Source organism: Calypte anna, chromosome 5 (genome assembly GCF_003957555.1).
Source record: "Calypte anna isolate BGI_N300 chromosome 5, bCalAnn1_v1.p, whole genome shotgun sequence".
Classification (NCBI taxonomy): domain Eukaryota; kingdom Metazoa; phylum Chordata; class Aves; order Apodiformes; family Trochilidae; genus Calypte; species Calypte anna.
This window is the reverse complement of record NC_044250.1, coordinates 450025-469013: the sequence shown is the minus strand read 5'-3', so window position 1 is coordinate 469013 and position 18989 is coordinate 450025. Positions and strand designations below refer to the sequence as shown.

The following is an 18989-nucleotide window of genomic DNA, read 5'->3' as shown; positions in this document are numbered from 1 at the left end:
GTGCCAGCAGGATTCACTTCCAAACCCTTTACTTCGCAGACCAGCTCAGTGAGGATCAATCACACAGCTTCAGTGACTCTTTAGGTTCATTGCTTTTCACCACAGGTTAAGCTGATGTTTCAGCATTGAGGCACTGCAGGGAATGAAATGTCTCTCCCTGGGCTCAGTCCCTTCTCTGGGTGGAGCCTTTCCCAAACCTGGGCCAGGTACCAAAGCTCTCCCTGCAGACACCACTTCAGCTTCCTGCAAATCCAAGCTCCAGCTCTGGCTTCTCCCACCCCTTCTCCTTCCCCTTCTCCTTCCCCTTCCCCTTTCCCTTCCCCTTCTCCTTCCCCTTCCCCTTCCCCTTTCCCTTCCCCTTCTCCTTCCCCTTCCCCTTTCCCTTTCCCTTTCCCTTTCCCTCCCAGCTGCAGACTGGGAAAACCAAAAGCCAAACCCCTGGTGCTTGGGAAGGTTCCAGGCACAGAGCTTCCCCCTGCCAGCAGAATTCAGGGGTGTTCTTCTGTCACCTCCTGATCCACAGCACAGGAAAAGGGGGAATCAGAGCCCAGGGGGTTCTCTGGGTGGGGATTTCACAGCTTCTGTCTGAGCCTGCACGGGGCTGCCAGAGCTCCCCATCCCCTCCCAGCAGCTGAGGGGCTCGAATTTGGCTCCAGAGATGAGGAAAAAGGAGGCAGAAACCTGTCCCCAGCTCCTGAGACATGGGGACACCTCCCTGCCCTGGAAGGGACAGGGACACAGGCAGGGAGGGCAGGAGGGAGCAGAAAGCCAGACCCTGCTCTGCTGAGACAAAACTGAAGTCTGGTTCTTTTAAAAAAGTGAAGCAAACAAACTCACAGGAAGATTAAAGTGTTCACCAATGGTCCAGAATAAGAAAAAAAACAAAACAAGGGTTGAAAGGTGGCACCCCAGAGAAAAGCTGCCCTGGCTCATCCCAAGCACAGCAAATGGTGGGGGTGGGGGGTTTATCAACCCCTGGGTGTTTTGAGACAGACACCCCAAAGAAAATCCAAGGAGCTGTGGGGAAACAGGGAGTGAAAGTTATCTCCAGACAATGGCATCGTGCAGAGACTCCCCCAGAGGGTTTGTGCTTTGACAGCTCCCTCCCCAGACAAGAGTTGTGAGAGCTGGAACCATTTCCCTCCAGAAAAAACCCTGCAAATGCTCCATGGAAGAATGCTGCTCATCATCCTCTGCATGGCCCTGCTGGAGGCTTCCCAGCCTGGCTTCAGCAATCATAAAGAAAACACCTGAAAAACCTCTGTGAATGTTTAGGGATTGGATGTTAAGAAGGAAAAAACCCAAAACAATGTAAAACACCCCAAATGTCAGCAAATCCCACAAAGAGGGAGCAAGGGACAAAGAGGGGGGCTCAGCACAGGCAGGGCCTGACCCCAGCCCCTCAGCCCCTTCACTTCTCCATTCCTAAGCATCAGTTTTTATCCTTTAAAGCAAATAAAGGCAATGGCACAGCTTGCCTGGAGCTCAGCACCTCAGCACCACAACTTTAGTTTAATTTAGACAAACAAAAAAAAACCCAACCCAGTTCCAAGTGCCACGGTCCCCAGAGGTGCCACGTGTTCCCCTCTCAGTGTTATCTTCATGAAGTAAAAACAAAACAAACCAAAAACACGTGCAAGGGACTAAAAAAAGTGATTTTAAGGAATGTTTTACTCTTGCACTTTGGTACCTGACACTTGACAAACACCACACAGTGCTGGCTGAGCTGGGGGCTCAGGGACACTGATAAAGATCTGGGGGGATTTCTGACCACATTTGTTGTCCCCCCCTGGGTCAGCTGCACCCTCTTGGTGCCACGTTACAGGGAATCAGCTTTGGCACAGATTATTCCTCTCTGGTAACTGAGGAGTTAACCAACCCCTGCCCTGCACAGGTTGCAGGGAGCTGAAGGGACTGAAACACTGAGAATCCAGAAGCTGAGAACCTTGTCAGTCACTTGTGTGACAAAAGCACCTCTGAAAACCAGAGTTTGGGGGGTGATGGAATGGCCCCTGGTCCCTGGCAGGGACTCACCCCAGGGAGCTCCCAGCAGAAACCAGTAAGGTTGTTCAGGCTTCACTGGGAAGGACCAGCAAGGGTGTTTTGGACACCATCACCAGATCTGTCCCAGTGAGGAAGGGAGGGGCTGACACCTCACTGTTTTAAGTCCTTGTTTTCTGCCTTTTCTTCTTTTTTCCCTGCATTTGCCTTTCCTGAAGCCTCAGTGCCCACTGGAATGCAAGAGGCTGAGGAGACCCCAGAGCTGGGGAGCATCAGCAGCACAGGGACCACCAGGCTCAGCATCTGCCCCCTCCCTCCAGCCTGGATCAGTGCAGGGCACTAAGGAAAAGAGAACACAATTAATTGAGTCTGAAAAACATTTTGGCATCAGCTGAGTGAGTCAGCAGCAGCAGCAGGCCTGAGGGTAGAGTTTGTGATAGAAAATATCAGTTTATACATAAAGATGTATGTATTTTGTATCACAAAGCACAGGCCTCACACACATCTGTGATACACACATAGAAAAACCACAAATAGCTCTGTATCACAAATTCTACCTGCACATCCCCACACCTCTTCTGAGGGATTTGACATTCTAAAATCAAATGTACTCAGTGCACTGAGAAGGAAATTAATCCCAAAGTTCATCCCAGTCAGTCCCACCAAGGCCTCCTCCTGGGTGTGCTCCCTGGTTTCTCTTCCCTGTGAACTCGGGTGGCTCAGCCATGTCCAGGCTCTCAGGGTCCTTTTGGGCTGGAACTCTGGAACTCTTCTGTCCCTGCAGCATCCCCTGGCTCCCTCACTCCACCTGTGCTGCCCGCAGCTCCTCCAGTTCTCTCTCACTTTCTGCATCCTGGAAGTGCAAGAAGAGAAGAGGTAAACACAGCCTCAAAGAAGGGAAATTCCCTTCTCTTTCCCTGTCCAGGTTTTCTCTACACCTCAGCCTTACATTCCTCCTCCCCAAGCTTTTTTTCCCCCTTTATTGCTCCTCAATGCCATTCCCCTTGAAGCTGAAGCTTTCCCAGTCCCAAGGGAGTCCCCTCATTTTTCATATTTTTCATTACTTTGCTGAATTCAGGCATTAGGACTGACATTAGGACAACATCAAGGACTTGATGCTAAGGAACAGAATACTCCAAACCTCGGGCTAACAAGCCAGAACAACTTTTAGAAAACAACTTTCTCCCTGTAGCTGCTTTATCTCTGCTCATCCCTTGGTGCTTCCTGAGCCTCCCACCTCTTTTGTATTCACTGGCAGCTCTGAAGCAAGATTCATCCAGAGGGCAGCTGCAGAGCTGTTCCCCAGGTCCCTGTAACACTGTGAAGAAAAAAACAACAACGTGAGAAGAGGGAGATAAGGGAAAAACAGGCAGGAAATGTAACCAAGCAGTTCTGGGCCCTGGGTAACAACCAAAAGCCACACTTCTGTCCCTTCACCACTTGCACTGCCTGGTTGCAGCTCCTGGCACCCACCCTCCCTTCCCAAAGCTCTGTGGTCACCACCAGGTTGGGGAGCTCCAGGTTCCCTTTGCTGTTCTGGGCAGGGAGATGGAGTTTTGGTTGGAGATTTCCAGATGTCCCCATGAACAGAGCTTTTTTCTTTTCATTGCCACTCACACAGCCACCATTCCCTGTACCAACTCCAGAACCAAACCTGAGAGCTCACCTTCCCCTCACAGAGCTCTCTGTTGGGCTGCAAGCACTGAACCTTTTTGGCTGGAGCTGTTCTAGACACAAACCAAACGTTTACAGCTCTCACCAGGTGTGAAATGTTCCTCCCCCCAGAGCAGCTCTGGCTCACAGGAAGGATTGCAGTGCCTGGAGTCAGGGAGGCTTCTGGGGACTATGAAATCAGCACAGTAAAGGGAAGTGGTTGCTAAAAAAGCCCCAATCCATCAGCAGTGCAGTTAATCATTGTTGGAACTGCCACAAAAAGCCAACAAATGGAGCAGGGACAGCAGTGAAGTACTGCAGACTCTTAAATGTCAGTGCATGGTCTGTGCCTGGGTGTATTTGGGTGATTTTCCTGGCTGGTGGGATGGTTCTGCAGCAGAACTCCCTGTTCTGCAGTGCTGTCATTGCTCTCCAGAGCTCCAGGCACTCCTGGTGTATTTAATCACTCAAAACTCCATCTGTATTTTACCAGCTATTTCATACTTTATCCCTTGATTCTCTTTGTATCCACCACAGGAATCCAAGGTGGTGGCAGGATTAAACCTCCAGCCTGGGGCTTACAAGTTTCCAGGGCCACTTTAAAGAGAATTTGATCTGTCAGAAAGCAAGAGGGATGCTCCACTGCATGGCTCAAAGGCAGAATCCTCCCCTCTGGAATTGTAATGCCTCTGCAGGAGGTGATTGGGACATTTTTAGACATGTCATCCCTCTGAAAACCTTGCTTCTGCATGAAGCAACTGACAGGGCATTTGTGCTTTACAGCCAAAAGGAATTCTTTCAATGCAGATGTTTCTCATCCCAGAAGCAGATGGATGAACCAAAGAAAGCCCCCAGCCCCTGGTTACCTTGGCAATGTACACTCTGCCTGCTTTGGAAAAGCCTGGGCTCAGTTCCTCCACCTACAAGGAGCAGAGAAAAGCAGACATTAGGGTATGCAGAGGACAAACAAAACAAATAAAAACCAGATGACTAAACCCCAACTGTGGTAGATACAGGGATCAGTGTCAGAGCTTTTCACTGGCTGGGACAAGGAAGTCCTCAGAGCCTCATGAAGTGGCTGTGACCAAAGGAACAACATCCCCACAAGGGGCTGGAGTGGGGCTGCAGAGCAGGGAAGGAGTGAGCTCCCAGAGGGATCTTTCTGTGTCCTTTTAAAACTCCCCCTGCACCTGACCAGAGCCAAATCTCAGGGAAATATCAGTTGTTTCAAACCCCAGTGCTGCTCTTACCCATCAATGAAAGTGCCAGCCTGCTTTTCTCTCTAATGACAAGAAACAAAACACTTTGCCTCAAACTCATCTCCAGAAAATACACTGCCAAGGGCAGGTATCATCCCCAAACTTCCCTCACAGCCAACTCCATTTTGGCAAAGTTCTAAGAAACTGGAATAGAATGCTGTTCCCTGCAGAAGAGCTGCCCCAGCCCCTGAGGTATGAGGGGGCAGGACAATTGATTTCTGTTACACTTCAGCAGGCACAGCCAGTCTGTGTCACTTGTTCATCTTGTGCAGACCCTTGCAACAAGAGCTTTTGCCTCAAAAATGCCCCTGGAACCCATTTCCATCCACAAGGACAAAGAGAGGAGGATGTGTACACTACAGGGAGGACTCTCAAGAATTTCCTTCTAGAAACACACAAGCAACGTGTCCCTGAAACCCTGAAGTGGTTTGGAGAGGTCTGACCTTATCAGGCAGCCTGTTGATAAAACACTCGAGAGAGAAATGAAAATGACAGAATGTTCTGAGAGTCTGAGTGTTCCCTGGGGTGAGGTGGGATCAGCTGGGATCAGCAGTGATTCACTCAACTCCACTCCACAGCTTTTAAAAGGAAAACCCTTAAACATCATTCTGAACACTTGGGGCCTCAGTTCTGGTGTCTTCAAACTTTGGTAGCAGAGGCTCCACAGTTTTTGCTTTCATCAGTTTCCCTCCCACAGGTTCCAGTCCGTGGAGCTGGGACAGGAGCACTTGGGGAGTGAGGAGTTTGAGCAATCCAGGAGTTAAACTGGAGTTTTAAACTGGAGCTTTAAGCTGGAGCTTTAAGCTGGAGCTTTAAGCTGGAGCTTTAAGCTGGAGCTTTAAACTGGAGCTTTAAACTGGAGCTTTAAACTGGAGTTCACCAGTTCCCCAGTGCAGGTGGGGGTTAGCAAGAACCTTACCTGCAAGAAGTTGTGCAGAGCATCCTGGACAGTGGCTGTTGGGGGGGTTTCAAACAAAGCAGAAGCAGTTTTCTTTTCCAGCCATCCCAGATGGGAAACCTGAGGAGAGAGAGCCCAGAGCTGAGGAGTGTCCTCAGTCCTCACTGGGGGTGGTCTGAATCCACCTCTCATTCACTCAAACAGGGAATTGAATTCTGAGGAGGAACAAAGCAGCAGGAACAACATACTTTACCTGGTAACACCACCTGCCCAGCAGATAATAGAGCTGTGGATCCTCTGGTTTCAGCTCAATGGCTTTATCCACGTGTTCCTATGGAATATCACCACCACCACACAGTTTTGTTATCAGCAAATACAGCACCCACCAGAGCAGGGGAATAAACATGGAAACAGGGAAGGAAGAAGTCAAAAATCCAGGTGCCAGTGGTTATCAGAATTACAGCTACAAAGGGATCCAGAGTTTTCCTAAAATGGTCTCAGTTAACCCAGAAAGCAGCACTTCACCAGAATCCCTACAGACACAGAAAGGCAGCTGCCCTTCATGTCATTCTGCCACCTTTCCAGTGCTTGGGCACCAATTTACTGGCCATGTCAGTAGCTGGCAGGGTGATGATTGTTACCTGAAACATCCCTGCTGGGGATGGAAGGCAAACAAAGCTGAGACAAATGTCTCTGAAAAGCAATCAGTGTGGTGACTGAGGGTGCAGACATGTTCCCAGGCAGTGACTGAGGAAGAGCTGGTGCTGTCTTTATTGCCACATGGTTTCAAGTTCTCATCACATACACACATCACATTTGCAAGCCTTTCCCTCTTTTTATTTTTAATTTCCTGACATGACAGTGCACAGCAGAGCAGAGCCAGAGCAGTCCCCCCCATCACAGGGCACTGGCATCACCTTCCTCAGCCCAAACCACCCCCTCACACCAGCTCCTTCAGACTTTTTGCTCCCCTAACCAGAGCTGGAGCCCATTTTCCTCCCTCCCTGCTGCAGGGATCAGTGTTCCCCAACACCCCCACGGGCAGGGACCCCCCCTCTGGCCTCACCTTGAAGACGTGGGCAGCCTGGATGCGCTTCTGGATGCTCTGGTGCTCTGAGAGCTGCCCACACAGCACAGCATACCTGCAGGAGAACCAGCAGCAGAGCTCTCAGTTCACAGACACCCTCACACTCCATCCCCAGGAGGAAGAGGCTGAGGTGCATTGAAGCTTCAGACTTGACTGGGGGAAACACTGCCCAGGGAGAAGGCAGCGTGCAGGGGTTGGCCTGAGGGATGCAGGCACAAGAATTCCTGGCTGGAAAGCCTCCCTTCTCCAGGAAACAGGAGCAGCAGCATGTTTCTGTGCCCTGCATCTCTCCACTCAGCAACCAGAGTGTGTAAATCACAGAGCAATGAGGGGTGAACACCACAGCAGTGAGAGGCAGCACTACAAGAAGCAACACCCAACCCAGAGCCCAGGGGGCTCCTATGGGAGGGGAAACCCAGTGAAACCCACCTGGTCCTGCAGCCTGCCCTGGGCACCGAGCTTGGGGAGGGAAATAACATCTCTCAGTTCTCAGAAGTACACAACCATTTAGTTCTAGCTAGTAAGAGATGGTCAGTGTTAACCCTGAGCAGCTCAGCACCTGGTGACACTGGGTATTTCATGAGCTGTGAGCACCCCTGGGTGGGGACTGGAATGGAACACAAGAAATAAGGCTGAAAAGAAGAAAAATGCAAGTTCACTTCCCTTGAGATTTCATTTCCTACACCCACACCCCAGTGCTGCTGGGTGCACAGGGCAGCCCAGAGCATCCCTGCTGAGGGCTCCCCACAGATGTCCCTGCAGGAATCTGTCAGAACCTCCCAGTGCAGAGTCAGGAGAAACCCCACAAAGCATTCACACCTCACTGCTCTCCCCTGAGCTGAATTTTCTGTGTTTAAGCTACAACACAAACAAGTTGATGTCTCTCAAATATTTAGTCATTAAACCTCAGCCCTTTAATGGTGCTGATTTTCTTCTGAAAAACTCTGGTTCAGTTCTGAAATTCTTGTTTTTCAAAGTAATGCCCTGAACTGGGTAAAACCCCTTTTGCTCCAGCTGAACAGGGCCACAGCCAGATGAGGAAATTGTTTTGTGATCCTCCCCAGTTTGTTTCACCACAAACATCAGCCTGTGCTGAACATCCCTGGCCACAACATGGCTGGGGTTTAGAAACACAAGCCAGCAAAAGGCTTGTTTTCTAAAATCACAGGATAAAAATATTCCTGGACAATAAACTATGTCATCTGTAGCCTTGCACAAAGCACAGGAACGTGCCAGACCCTGGTTCCTACACCCCTGATCCTCAGGCTCCTGAGTCCACATACAACTGGGTCAAGTTTAAGGTTTTTCAACAAAAAGGGGAAAAAGCTCTGTGGCTCTTTGGAATGGAAGCTAAAACCCTGCACACCTTCCCCCTTCCCACTGTCCCAGGGAAAGCCCAAGCAGGGAGGAACAATCCAGGGGGCTCACCCAGCCTGACCCCCTCACCAACCAGGGCAGTGTCACTGCTGCCACGTTCAGCTCTCAAGAAACCCAAATATCTCCTGGGTTTTTAACAGCCTGGTGAAGCAGTCAGTAAACCAAGCAGCTGTATCTCTGTCACCAACCACACTGTGCTGTCCCTGCAGTCCCAGGAACAGAGGGCTCTACCCAGCTCTGCTGCCCCCAGCCCCCAGCAGGACCCTTCCTCCAGGTGCCTCCAGCTCCAGCCCACCAGGCTTTGCAGTTCTGAGCTTTGGGGCTCTGGAGGTCTCAGCTCCTGACTTCCCTGCCTCTCTCAGCAGCACCAGTGTGGTTTTATCTCCTCTGCTTGTTTAGCTTGGCTGTTCCCTCTGCTTCACTCTGTGACAAGGCTCAGGACAAACGTCAGGGAGAGAGATCAAAAACAATGAGCTGGGGAAGGAGGGGATTTCACCTCCTGTAAATAATGTGTAACCTCTGGAGCACAGCTCAGAGCCAGCTCTCAGCAGCTTGCCCAAACCTTGCCTTTTGCTATGGTTTGACTAATTATTGACCAGAACTACTCCTGAAGCTGCTGAGCTGCCAGGTCCCAGCTCAGTAAGGAGCTGCCCAGCCAGCAGAACATCAGAGTCCAGCAGAGCAGAGCCCCCCAGTTTGCATCCCCCAGACAGGAACCAGCAGCTTGCAAGGGAAAAGAAGTGGGAGAAGGAGCTGCTCTGCTGCCAGCTGTAAACAGGGAGTTTGATACTGCCAAAAAAGAGTGAAAAGGGGAAGGTCTGAGACAGAGAGATGAGACTCTGCCTTTTACTGAATCAGAACTGGATTCACATGAATTTAACCCATTTGTCACTGCAACACCCAACAAATCCACCAGCTGGAACGTGTCCCTGTTCCACCAGCACTGGCTCTGAGCTGAGCACAGCACAGCCAGGCTGGGAAAACTGCTCTGTGCCATCCAAGCAGCACAGCCAGGAAATCAGGAGAGGTTTTATCACTCACAGAGAAGGAAATAAAACTCCATGTCAGAGCTCAGCTTGGTTACCAGAGCAGAGGAATAAAACCCCTCCCAAGCAAGAAAATCATTCAGAGAAGCAGAGCTCCAACACGTGGGGCTTGAGCAGACCTCAGCAGTTTTCCCAATCCTTTATGGACATTCCCAGCTTTTGCCTTCCCATGCACTGAGCAGATCCATGATAATCACCTCAGCAAGGGGAGGAGAGCATGGGGGGATCCAGACTGCAGGGAAACACAGTGAGAATTAAAATAATCAATTAGGAATTAGAGCCCTGAGTGATTAGCAGAATCCCCCAGAGCCATGCTCATAGCAGTACAAACATCACCTCTTGGCCAAGCCAGAAAACTCCCCAATGTCCAAATATCTGCATGGAAATCTTCACTAAATTACATGAGAACAACTTAATTTTTTTAAATTGAGGAAATCCTGGGGGTATTTTGTTATTCTTTTGGTTATTTGCTGCACAGCTGAGGCAGATCATGGCTGATGTCTGCCAAGAACCAAACTCTGCTCCACTGGAACCAGCACCACCAGGCAACTGAAACCATTCCCTCTGCAGCAGCAGAGACAGGAACAAGATACCAAAGTGACCTAAATCTCAACAAAAAGAGGCAGACTGACCTGCATTCACTTTTAGGATCAGCAGAGCCCTTTCTGTGAACTCCCTGTAAGCAGAGGAAGGAACTGGAGCTGGCATGAAGCTGCTGTGCAGGTCCCTGGGAGTGGGAGGCTCTGGGAAGGTGACTTTGCTTTGGATTGAGTAAATCACCCCAATTTTGCCATGATTAACTTTGAAAATGACTGTGAACAAGCAGACAGGGCATGGAGTGGCCAGAAAGTACCAAGAGCAGCACTGATGCTATTAAGTAACTCCATTAAGTTGGGTAATACAGTAGAGATTAAATTTAAACAGGCTGCAGAGCAGCACATGCTGGAAAATCCATCAGTTAATGGGGGGTCAGAGGGGAAAATCAAATTGAAAGGCTACAGGAGATCTGTAAGATACAAGCAGCCCAAGGCAGAACCATGACCCTGCACTTGGAAGCCTCAACTAAAGCACTCTATAAAAATAAATTAAAAAAGAGATGAACAAAAGGAGGAGCTGGAGAGAGACACAAGACAGCCATGAGCCAAGGAGGTTTGCAGAACCCCAGCAGGATAAAAGGTTGTGACAACCAGGTCTGATTTGTTTCCAAAAACAGCTCCTCATGTCCAACTCCTTCTCCATGTCTAGAGAGGACAGAAGTAAAGACAAAGCTGAGGTTTGTACCAGGAAAAGTCCATCTAGTTATATATATATATAGATAGATAGATATACATGTATATCACTCTCCATATAATTAATTAAAGTGCTTGATAAAGCAGGAGAAAGGGGAGAGAAGGGCACAGCACAAGCCCCATCTCTGGAAGTTTCTGGGGATCAGGGACAGTTTTGCCACCCTGAGATGCACAGCTGGAAGATGAGGAAGATGACTTTCTGGAAGTCCCCTCCCAACTCTGGGCTGATTCCTTAAACACTAGAAACCTTCCCTGGATCAGTGCTCTGTCTCATACTTAACTCAGAATTCCATGTTCAGGTTCCAAGGAGAACTGGCAAGCCATGCTCAGTGCCATGTCAGCCAGTCAGGAGGGGACTCAGGCCTGGCTGGAGCCATCACCATGACTGATTTAAGCCAAAATTCAAATAACTGCCACAGAAAAGAAAGGCTGGAACAGCCCCTGCCCTGCAACCTAACTTTCCTGGATCCTAAAAACAAACAAACAAACAAACAAGTTAAAAATCTTCATCATCTGCCTCAGCTGGGACACAAAACATCTCTTCAGTTCTTGTCCCATTTCTGTGCTGGGTTTATCTGCTGCAGCTCTGCAGCCTGCCTCAGGAAGCTGCAGAAGGAGCCATCTGCTCTCTCTTTACAGCACACAATGTGTCTTCAGATGCACTGGGGATGAACAGCAGTGGCACTCAGCATGCAGAACAAACCATCTCCATGGGGTGACCTCATGCTTATTCAGACCTCTGGTTTCACTCAGTTTCAGCTCTCCTCCCAGCAAAGAGCCTGGAAGTGCCTGGGTGAGATGCTCAAACTATGAAATACAGACTGCAGGAACTACTTGTGCTTCCATCACCTGGGGAGAAGAGCTGCAGAGGGAAGCCTGTTGCAGCCTGTGCTGTGAAACCTTTCCCCTGACACCTCAGCTCTCAGCTCCTTTATGCCTAACAAACAACAGCCACCCCCAGAATGCCCAGTCTCAAGTTACTTCACAGTTTCCAAGAGAAGGAGGGAATAAAGATCCTTGCTGAGGTTCCTTCTGTCCCTGCTCATGCTTTTCAGTCCCTTCCCTTCCACTCCCAGAGCCTGCCTGGCTCAGGGGATGGAGATGTTTCAGGGCACCAACACCCCAGATGAAGGGCTGGACCCTGCCCAGACAGGAGATGCCACCAGGCATCTGATTTGCCTCCTTCCACACTGCTTTTCCTCCTTTCCACACTCATTTGCCTCCTTCCACACTGCTTTGCCTCCTTTCCACACTCATTTGCCTCCTTGAAGTTCTGAATCCCTTCTAACACCTATTCCCATTTCCTAGAGCTGTTTCTGTCCCTCATCCACGTTCCCAGCAGCTTCCCCAGGGGATCCCACAGAACAGGAGACACTCCCAGCTCACACACCCAGACACAGCTCACACCTGGCCAGATGTGGGCTGCAATCCATGAGGAATCCCACCAGGAATCCCACCAGGTGTCACAATTCCTGCTGCCCCCCAGTCAGACCTGAGCTGCTGCTGCTTCCCAGGAAGCTGAGCTCTGCCCAGAGATGGATTCACCAGGGCTGGGACACAGCACATGAGATGCTGCAGCCCCAGCTCCACCTCCTCAGCTTCTGGATTGCTTTCAATTTGCCACTTAACCAAAGCTGGGCTGGTTTTCCCCCAGTTTTTAAATGCAGCTTTTAAATTTAATCCCGATTTCCCCATTTTTTTCAGCTCACAGCAATCTGCAAGTTCTTCTCAGATGCTTCTTAAAAGCAGCAAGAAGTCACCTACCACTGGTGGCACTCAGCACTCTGATCCCATTTCTGCAAGGCAGCTTCCAGCTCTTCTTTGCCTGCAAACAAGAAACACAGATCAGAAATACTCTCTCAGCTTCCCTCCCTCAGAGCACAAGAGCAGAATGGCATAAAAAGTGATGTATTTGTTACTTTCATGACTGGAAAATCTTCTGTAAATAACTTCATGCTCTTGCAGTGATGTGGAACACCCAAGAGCACCCAAAAAGATGGTGCCAGCTTTGAGCAGCAGCAGCATGGTTTCACCTCGTTTGGAATTAGAGTTATCTATAAAAAACCCCCTCCTCCACTGGGTTAAAAGAGGTAATTAGAGCTCCCAGTGGTAATTAGGTACAGTGTTAACAACCCTGCAACCCACAAACAACCTCACCAACAAACCAGGGTGAACTGAACTGACTGGGAATGAAACTGAGCTGATTGCTCCAAGGAAACCCATGCTCTAAAATGTATTTGTTTTGTTTTTTACATCTGCACAGAATTAGCAACACAAAAAGCTAAAGGTTTTACAGCAAAACCTCCTTTAGCAGCAGTCAGAACATGGGCACAGAGAGGACAGGTTTGAGAAGGGAACTGCTCCACCTTTAGCCAGTCCTTGGTCTACTCAGAGTTATCTTTTTTAGAAAGGAAAAACCTGAAAGCCATAAAACTGTGATGTCAGCTCTGAGCAGCCTCCCCCGTGCCCCAGGCACACCACTCCTCACCATCAGAGGCATAGGATCTCTTCTCATCCATGTCCTCAGCCATGTCACACATGTCACTGTGGGCTCGGGCCAGGCGCCAGAGGAAATCCTTCTGGTCAGCATACTGGGGCCAAAACATCAGAAATAAGCACAAAACCACTCAGGAGAAAGAAAAATCACAAAGATGGGGTTTTTTTTGAAACCTTAAAAGGCCCCAGCCCCACCAGAACTGGAGCTGAATCTCCTCAAGATGTTTGCTGAGTTTCCTGAAGTGCTCTCATCCCACACCCAGGCCAAGGGATGACAGGAGGAGTTCCCAGACAGGGAGAGGCTGGGAAGGGGCTGGGGACTGACTGGGGACACACTGGGAACACACTGGCTGGGAAATGGCTGGGAAGGGGCTGGGAAGGGGCTGGGAAGGGGCTGGGAAGGGGCTGGGAAGGGGCTGGGGACTGGTTGCTGCTGCTGAAGCCCAACGAGGTCTGGTGTGGCCTTGGGCAGCCCAAGTTGCTCCTGAGGATCTGTCCCAGCTCTGCTCAGAGGTGTAACTCCCCCTTCCCCACCTATTCAGCTGCCCGGAGGGATCCCTGATGGAAAGCAGGAAGAAAAGGACCTTTACCACCAGTTTGTTATTCAGGAGCAGCTGGAACCCTTCTCTCTTCTCCTGCTGGTCCCCGTGGTGCAGGTGGTCAGCCTGCTGCAGGAGCTGTCCCAGCCCTTCCTCCAGAGAGGAATCTGAGGGTAAATGTGTTTCCTCCTGGTGGGGGAGGCCCAGGCACTCGTCTCTCAGTGCCTCACAGCCCTCCTCATCCTCCCCTGCCTCACTCTCTCTCTCAGACTCCTCCCTGTCGTAGTCAGACTCAGCGTTGGCTGTGGTGTAGCTGTGGGAGGAAGAGGAGGCAGGGTGAGTCTGAGTGCAGCCTACAAGGGGTTTACACACAGGAAACAACAACTCTGCTACCCCTGGAGAACACCAAGTGCCTCCAGCACCACACCCAGGGCTGCTTCTCAGGCAGGATGGGAAGAAGCTGAGGGGAAAAGGTCCCCAGAAAGTGGAGTAAAGCTCAGTGCCCACCCCCCCAGCAGCTCCTCTGGGACCTTGGAGCTTCCAGTGAGGAGCAGGAAACAACTCAGCAGAGAGCCAGAGGGTCCAGGTCAAGCTGTGGGGTGTGAAAGAGAATCCCAGCAGCAAAACCCAACACTTTGTGTCTGTGTGGGGAATCTAACCCGAGGCCTGGAGTCTGCTCCAGGGAATTTCAGCCTCAGGAGCTGCTCTGGCTCATCCTCAGCTCCTCTGGGTGGAGGAGAGATAACCAGAGAGCAGCTCATCCACCCTGAGGTGGGAGAGGTGCAAAGCAGCAGGAGGGGGATCAGAACCACTTCAGATGAGCAGAGCCCAGCCAGGGGACAGAACTGAGACACAGAAAGACCCCAGGGGGCTGCCAGGGGCTGAAGGAGTCCAGAGACCCAGGAGGAAGTTCAGAGCAGTTCATGAAGCTCCTGGTTCATCCACATCATTTTAAATATATTTCCTTTTTGTTATTTTCCCCTTTAACTTCCATCCCAGGGGGTGTCTGTCATTAAGCTCACTTTAACTACTTTTTTATTTCCTATTTGTTATTTTCCCCTGTCCCTCCCATCCCAGGGGGGGTCTGTCATGAAGCTCTGCCCAAGCCCAGTTCCCAGGTTCTGCTGGGGGGCAGCCACTGCTCCCTGGATAATTTCCCCTCCCAGGGTGATCCTGGTGCCCCTCCTGGAGCTGCTTTGTCTGGAGCCAGAGATAGGTGAGGAAAGGCCCTATCTGAGAACACAGCTCCAGCCCTCCAGCCAGATAACCAGAGAGCTTTGGCTCTCCCAGCATCACCAATGCCTCAGCACTTCCCCCTCTGCTGGAGGGCAAGCAGACCCCCCCCTCAGCACCCCATTTGAGTTAGATTCAATACATTTGAGTCATATTCAATATATTTTTAATTCTCTCAAGTTTTGCAGACCTAGGTAACTGCATAGGAACTTTATTTATAAAGCTATTTATTTATTTATTCATAAACTGTCTCACTCAAGTGCCAGGCTGGACTCCTGCTTTCTTCCTGCAAAGTTCCCTCATCAAGTTATTGCTTAAACAAACCACCTCAGAAAGAATTTTAATTTCTTTTTCTTTCCCTCTTTCCTCTCAGAGTTGGGATCTTTGGCCCTGGCTGCAGCAGACTTACTGTAACAGACCCAAACAAACCTGGGATGGCAGACACCCCGTGGGGGGACAAGAAAAAATCCCTTCCCTGATGTGCAAAGCTGCTCCTTACCCTCCTTCACTCTCCCCATCATCTGTGTTGGCAGCTCCTGAGCTGGCAGTGAAGTAGATGGAGCTGGAGGCAGTGGAATCCCTCCTCTCCCTGGGGAAGGGAAACCTCCTGCGGGGAGCCACCCGCTGGCTCTCCTCCAGCTGGGACCTTGGGGAGGCAAAAACAGGAGAGAAAAAATCACAGTTTGGGTGTGGAATGGCTGCTGGTTCACTGCCCCCTCCCCCAGCCCCTGCTGCCTGCTCCAGGAGGAGGTGTCAGCACTGAACACCCCACAGGAGAGGGGAAACCCACCCTGGGATCCCCACTCCACACCCTGGGGATACAGGGAAATCATTCCCACTGCTGGGCTTTGCCCTGGACACAGAGCTCTGGCTGGTTCCCCACAGCATGGAGTAAAGGTCCTGGGGGGGTAAGGGTCCTGGGGGGGTAAAGGTCCTGAGGGGGTTCAGGTCCTGAGGGGGGTACAGGTCCTGAGGGGATAAAGGTCCTGAGGGGATAAAGGTCCTGGGGGGGTAAATCCCCTTCCTGTGGTGGGAGGAGAGGGGAGGTTCAGGATAACTGGAAAAAACCCTTCCCTGTGAGGGTGCTGCCCCCAGAAGCTGTGGCTGCCCCCTCCCTGGGGGTGCTGGGGCTGGGGGGGGATGGGGCTGTGGGAGGGGTCCCTGCCCACGCAGGGCTTGGATCCTGATCCAAGGGATGATTTAGGGTCCCTTCCAACCCGAGCCATTCCCTGATGCCATGCAAAGCAGCAGCAGAGGGGCTGGGGGTACCTGAGCCCCTCAACAATCTCAGCAGCCAAGCTCTGCAGACTGTTCCTCAGCTCCTCCACCTCCTTCCTCAGCTGGGAGATGTTTCCCAGGACAGAATCCAAACGTTCCAGCAGATCCAGCTGCTCCTCCTGCCCCAGCAGGGGGGGGGTCTGCACAGCTCCATCCCCTCTGCCTGCTGCCACTGACACCCTGGGCACAACTGCAAGGAGAGGAGAGGAGAAGGGGGTGAGATGGGGTCACAGGGGGAGCCTGCTGACAGTTTGGGGTCTGGGGGCTGCAGCCTGAGCTGAGGGGTTGGGCCCTTCACCCCCCTGCCACCAGCAGCCAGGGGACACAAAGCTCTTCCAGCCACCCCCCAGCAAAAATCTCCTTTTTTTAAGGGAGAAAACCCCATTCTGAGCATCCCAGAGACCAAGGGGGGAGGCAGCTGCTGGGCTCTCTTTGAAACTCCTCCCTGCAAACTGAACTAATCCTCTGCTGACATCACCCTGAGCAGCAAACACAGCTCTGCTCCTCCCCTGAGCTCTGACCAGGAGATCAGCCAGGACAGGGATCAGCTGCCCCAGGACAGGGGACAGGGGGCAAGGGACAGGGGACAGGGGGCAAGGGACAGGGACAAGGGACAGGGACAGGGACAGGGGAGAGGGGACAGGGGAGAGGGGACACGGGGGGACAGGGGACAGGGGGCAAGGGACAGGGGACAGGGGAGAGGGGACAAGGGAGAGGAGAGAGGAGAGAGGGGAGAGGGGAGAGGGGAGAGGGGAGAGGGGAGAGGGGGAGAGGGGGAGAGGGGGAGAGGGGGAGAGGGGAGAGGGGGAGAGGGGGAGAGGGGGAGAGGGGAGAGGGGGAGAGGGGGAGAGGGGGAGAGGGGGAGAGGGGGAGAGGGGGAGAGGGGGAGAGGGGGAGAGGGGGAGAGGGGGAGAGGGGGAGAGGGGGAGAGGGGAGAGGGGGAGAGGGGGAGAGGGGACAGGGACAGGGGACAAGGGACAGGGGACAAGGGACAGGGGACAGGGGACAAGGGGACAGGGGACAAGGGACAAGGGACAGGGACAAGGGACAGGGACAAGGGAGAGGAGACAGGAGACAGGGGACAGGGGGCAAGGGACAGGGACAGGGGAGAGGGGACAAGGGAGAGGAGAGAGGAGAGAGGGGAGAGGGGACAAGGACAAGGGACAAGGGACAGGAGACAAGGGGACAGGAGACAAGGGGACAGGAGACAAGGGGACAGGAGACAAGGGGACAGGAGACAAGGGGACAGGAGACAAGGGGACAGGGACAAAGGGACAGGGACAAAGGGACAGGGACAGGGTCAATGGGAGCAACTCTGGCCAGAAAAAGAAAAAAAAAAGACCTATTATTTAATAAAACCCAAACAACAGAGACTCTGCTGTTCTGCCTTGTGCTGAGGCTCTGGGACCTCCCCCAGCCCAGCATCCCCTCCTCCCCTCCTGCCCCCAGCACACGTTTCCCTCTCTGGATCTCCCCAGTTCTCCTGACAGCTCACAGACATCACCCAGCACAAGCCCCCAGCCCAGGCAGGGATTTCAGCCCCAAGAGCCCCCAGGGAACCCCCTGAACCTGAACTCCCTGAGATGGAAGAGCTGCAGCCTTGTCCTGCTCCCTCTGCCTCTGCTGCTGCCTCCAGAGCCTCCCCTGCTCCAGAACCTCCGAGGGTCCCGGCCCGGTTCGGGTGGGGGGATCCCAGGAGGGGGAAGGGATTCCCAGGGGGGGCAGGGCCAGCAGCCCTGGTTCCACCTACCGAAGCCGTGGGGGTGTTTCTGCTCCGCTGTCCCCTCTGTCCTGCCCGAGGGCTCGGGGCCTCCTGCAGGCAGCAGGGAAACGGGATCCGAGCCCGGGATCAGCGGGCTCAGCCCCAGCCCCAACCCCCTCCCGCCCGGCGGTGCCCCGGGAAGCTCTTCCCAAGCAGGGATGTTCCTTTGGACCGGGATCTCCGGAGCTCTGCTCCCCAGCACCGAGGGGAAGGCTCGGGAGGGGCTCAGCCCGCAGCTCCTGCCGGACACAGAGCCCAGGCCCGGGATGCAGAGGGGAGGCTGAGGTTCGGGACAGACTCAGGGTTGGCTCAGGACAAACCCAGCGCCCATTCCGGGCCGGTTCGGGCCCGCTCGGGGTTCCGCGTTTGTCATTTCTAAAGCTCAGCAGCTCCCCCGTCCCCGTCCCGGAGCTGGGGGTATCGAACGCCTCAGTCAGCTCCTCCCGGGGCCGCCTTCAGGCCCCTTCCAGCAGCCCGGGGTGACCCGGGGCAGAGGCGGCCCCGCTCCCGCTCCCGTTCCCGGTCCCGGTCCCCCTTACCCCCGCCTGGGCCGCTCCGCCGCCTCCTCCGCCGCTCTCCCGCCGCCTCGCCGCCGCCTCAGCGCCCACAGCAGCCCCAGCCCCGCTCCCGCCGCCCCCAGCCCCAGCGCCAGCCCCAGCGCCAGCCTCGATCCCGGTCCCGGTCCCGGTCCCAGCTCCGGCCGCCCGGGCCCGGCCCGAGACATGGCGGCTGCCGCTCCCCCGGCGGCGCACGGCAGTGACGTCACCAGCAGAGCGCCCTCTGCGCGGCGGTGGCGTCATCACAGCGCGAGGGGGGCGGGCGGGCACGGCGCTTGTGTGACGTCACGGCAGCGCGCGGGAGGCGGCGGGGGCGGGGAAACTGGGAGAGACTGGGAGAGACTGGGAGGGACTGGGAGAGACTGGGAGGGACTGGGAGGGACTGGGAGGGAACTGGGAGGGACTGGGAGGGAACTGGGAGGGAACTGAGCGGGAACTGAGCCTGCAGCTGGTCCCACGCTGTGCTGCCCCAGCGCCCCCCGCACCGGCACCACCAGAGCGGGGCTGAGCCCGG

The 18989-nt window shown here is 53.2% G+C and overlaps 1 protein-coding gene across 1 annotated transcript; it reads right to left on the bottom strand.

Annotated features, from left to right (window-relative positions):
* Positions 1-1653: 1653 nt before the first annotated feature.
* RMDN3 (regulator of microtubule dynamics 3) lies at positions 1654-18718 on the bottom strand. The gene is made up of 14 exons (XM_030451513.1): positions 18580-18718; positions 18458-18514; positions 17907-17966; positions 16148-16346; positions 15378-15524; positions 13697-13958; positions 13099-13201; positions 12375-12435; positions 6878-6953; positions 6065-6142; positions 5833-5931; positions 4521-4574; positions 3239-3319; positions 1654-2854 (listed from the first exon to the last, which is right to left on the bottom strand). Exons 1-14 carry the CDS (start codon positions 18716-18718, stop codon positions 2801-2803), a joined length of 1470 nt encoding a protein of 489 aa, XP_030307373.1. The 3' UTR covers positions 1654-2800.
* Positions 18719-18989: the final 271 nt, after the last annotated feature.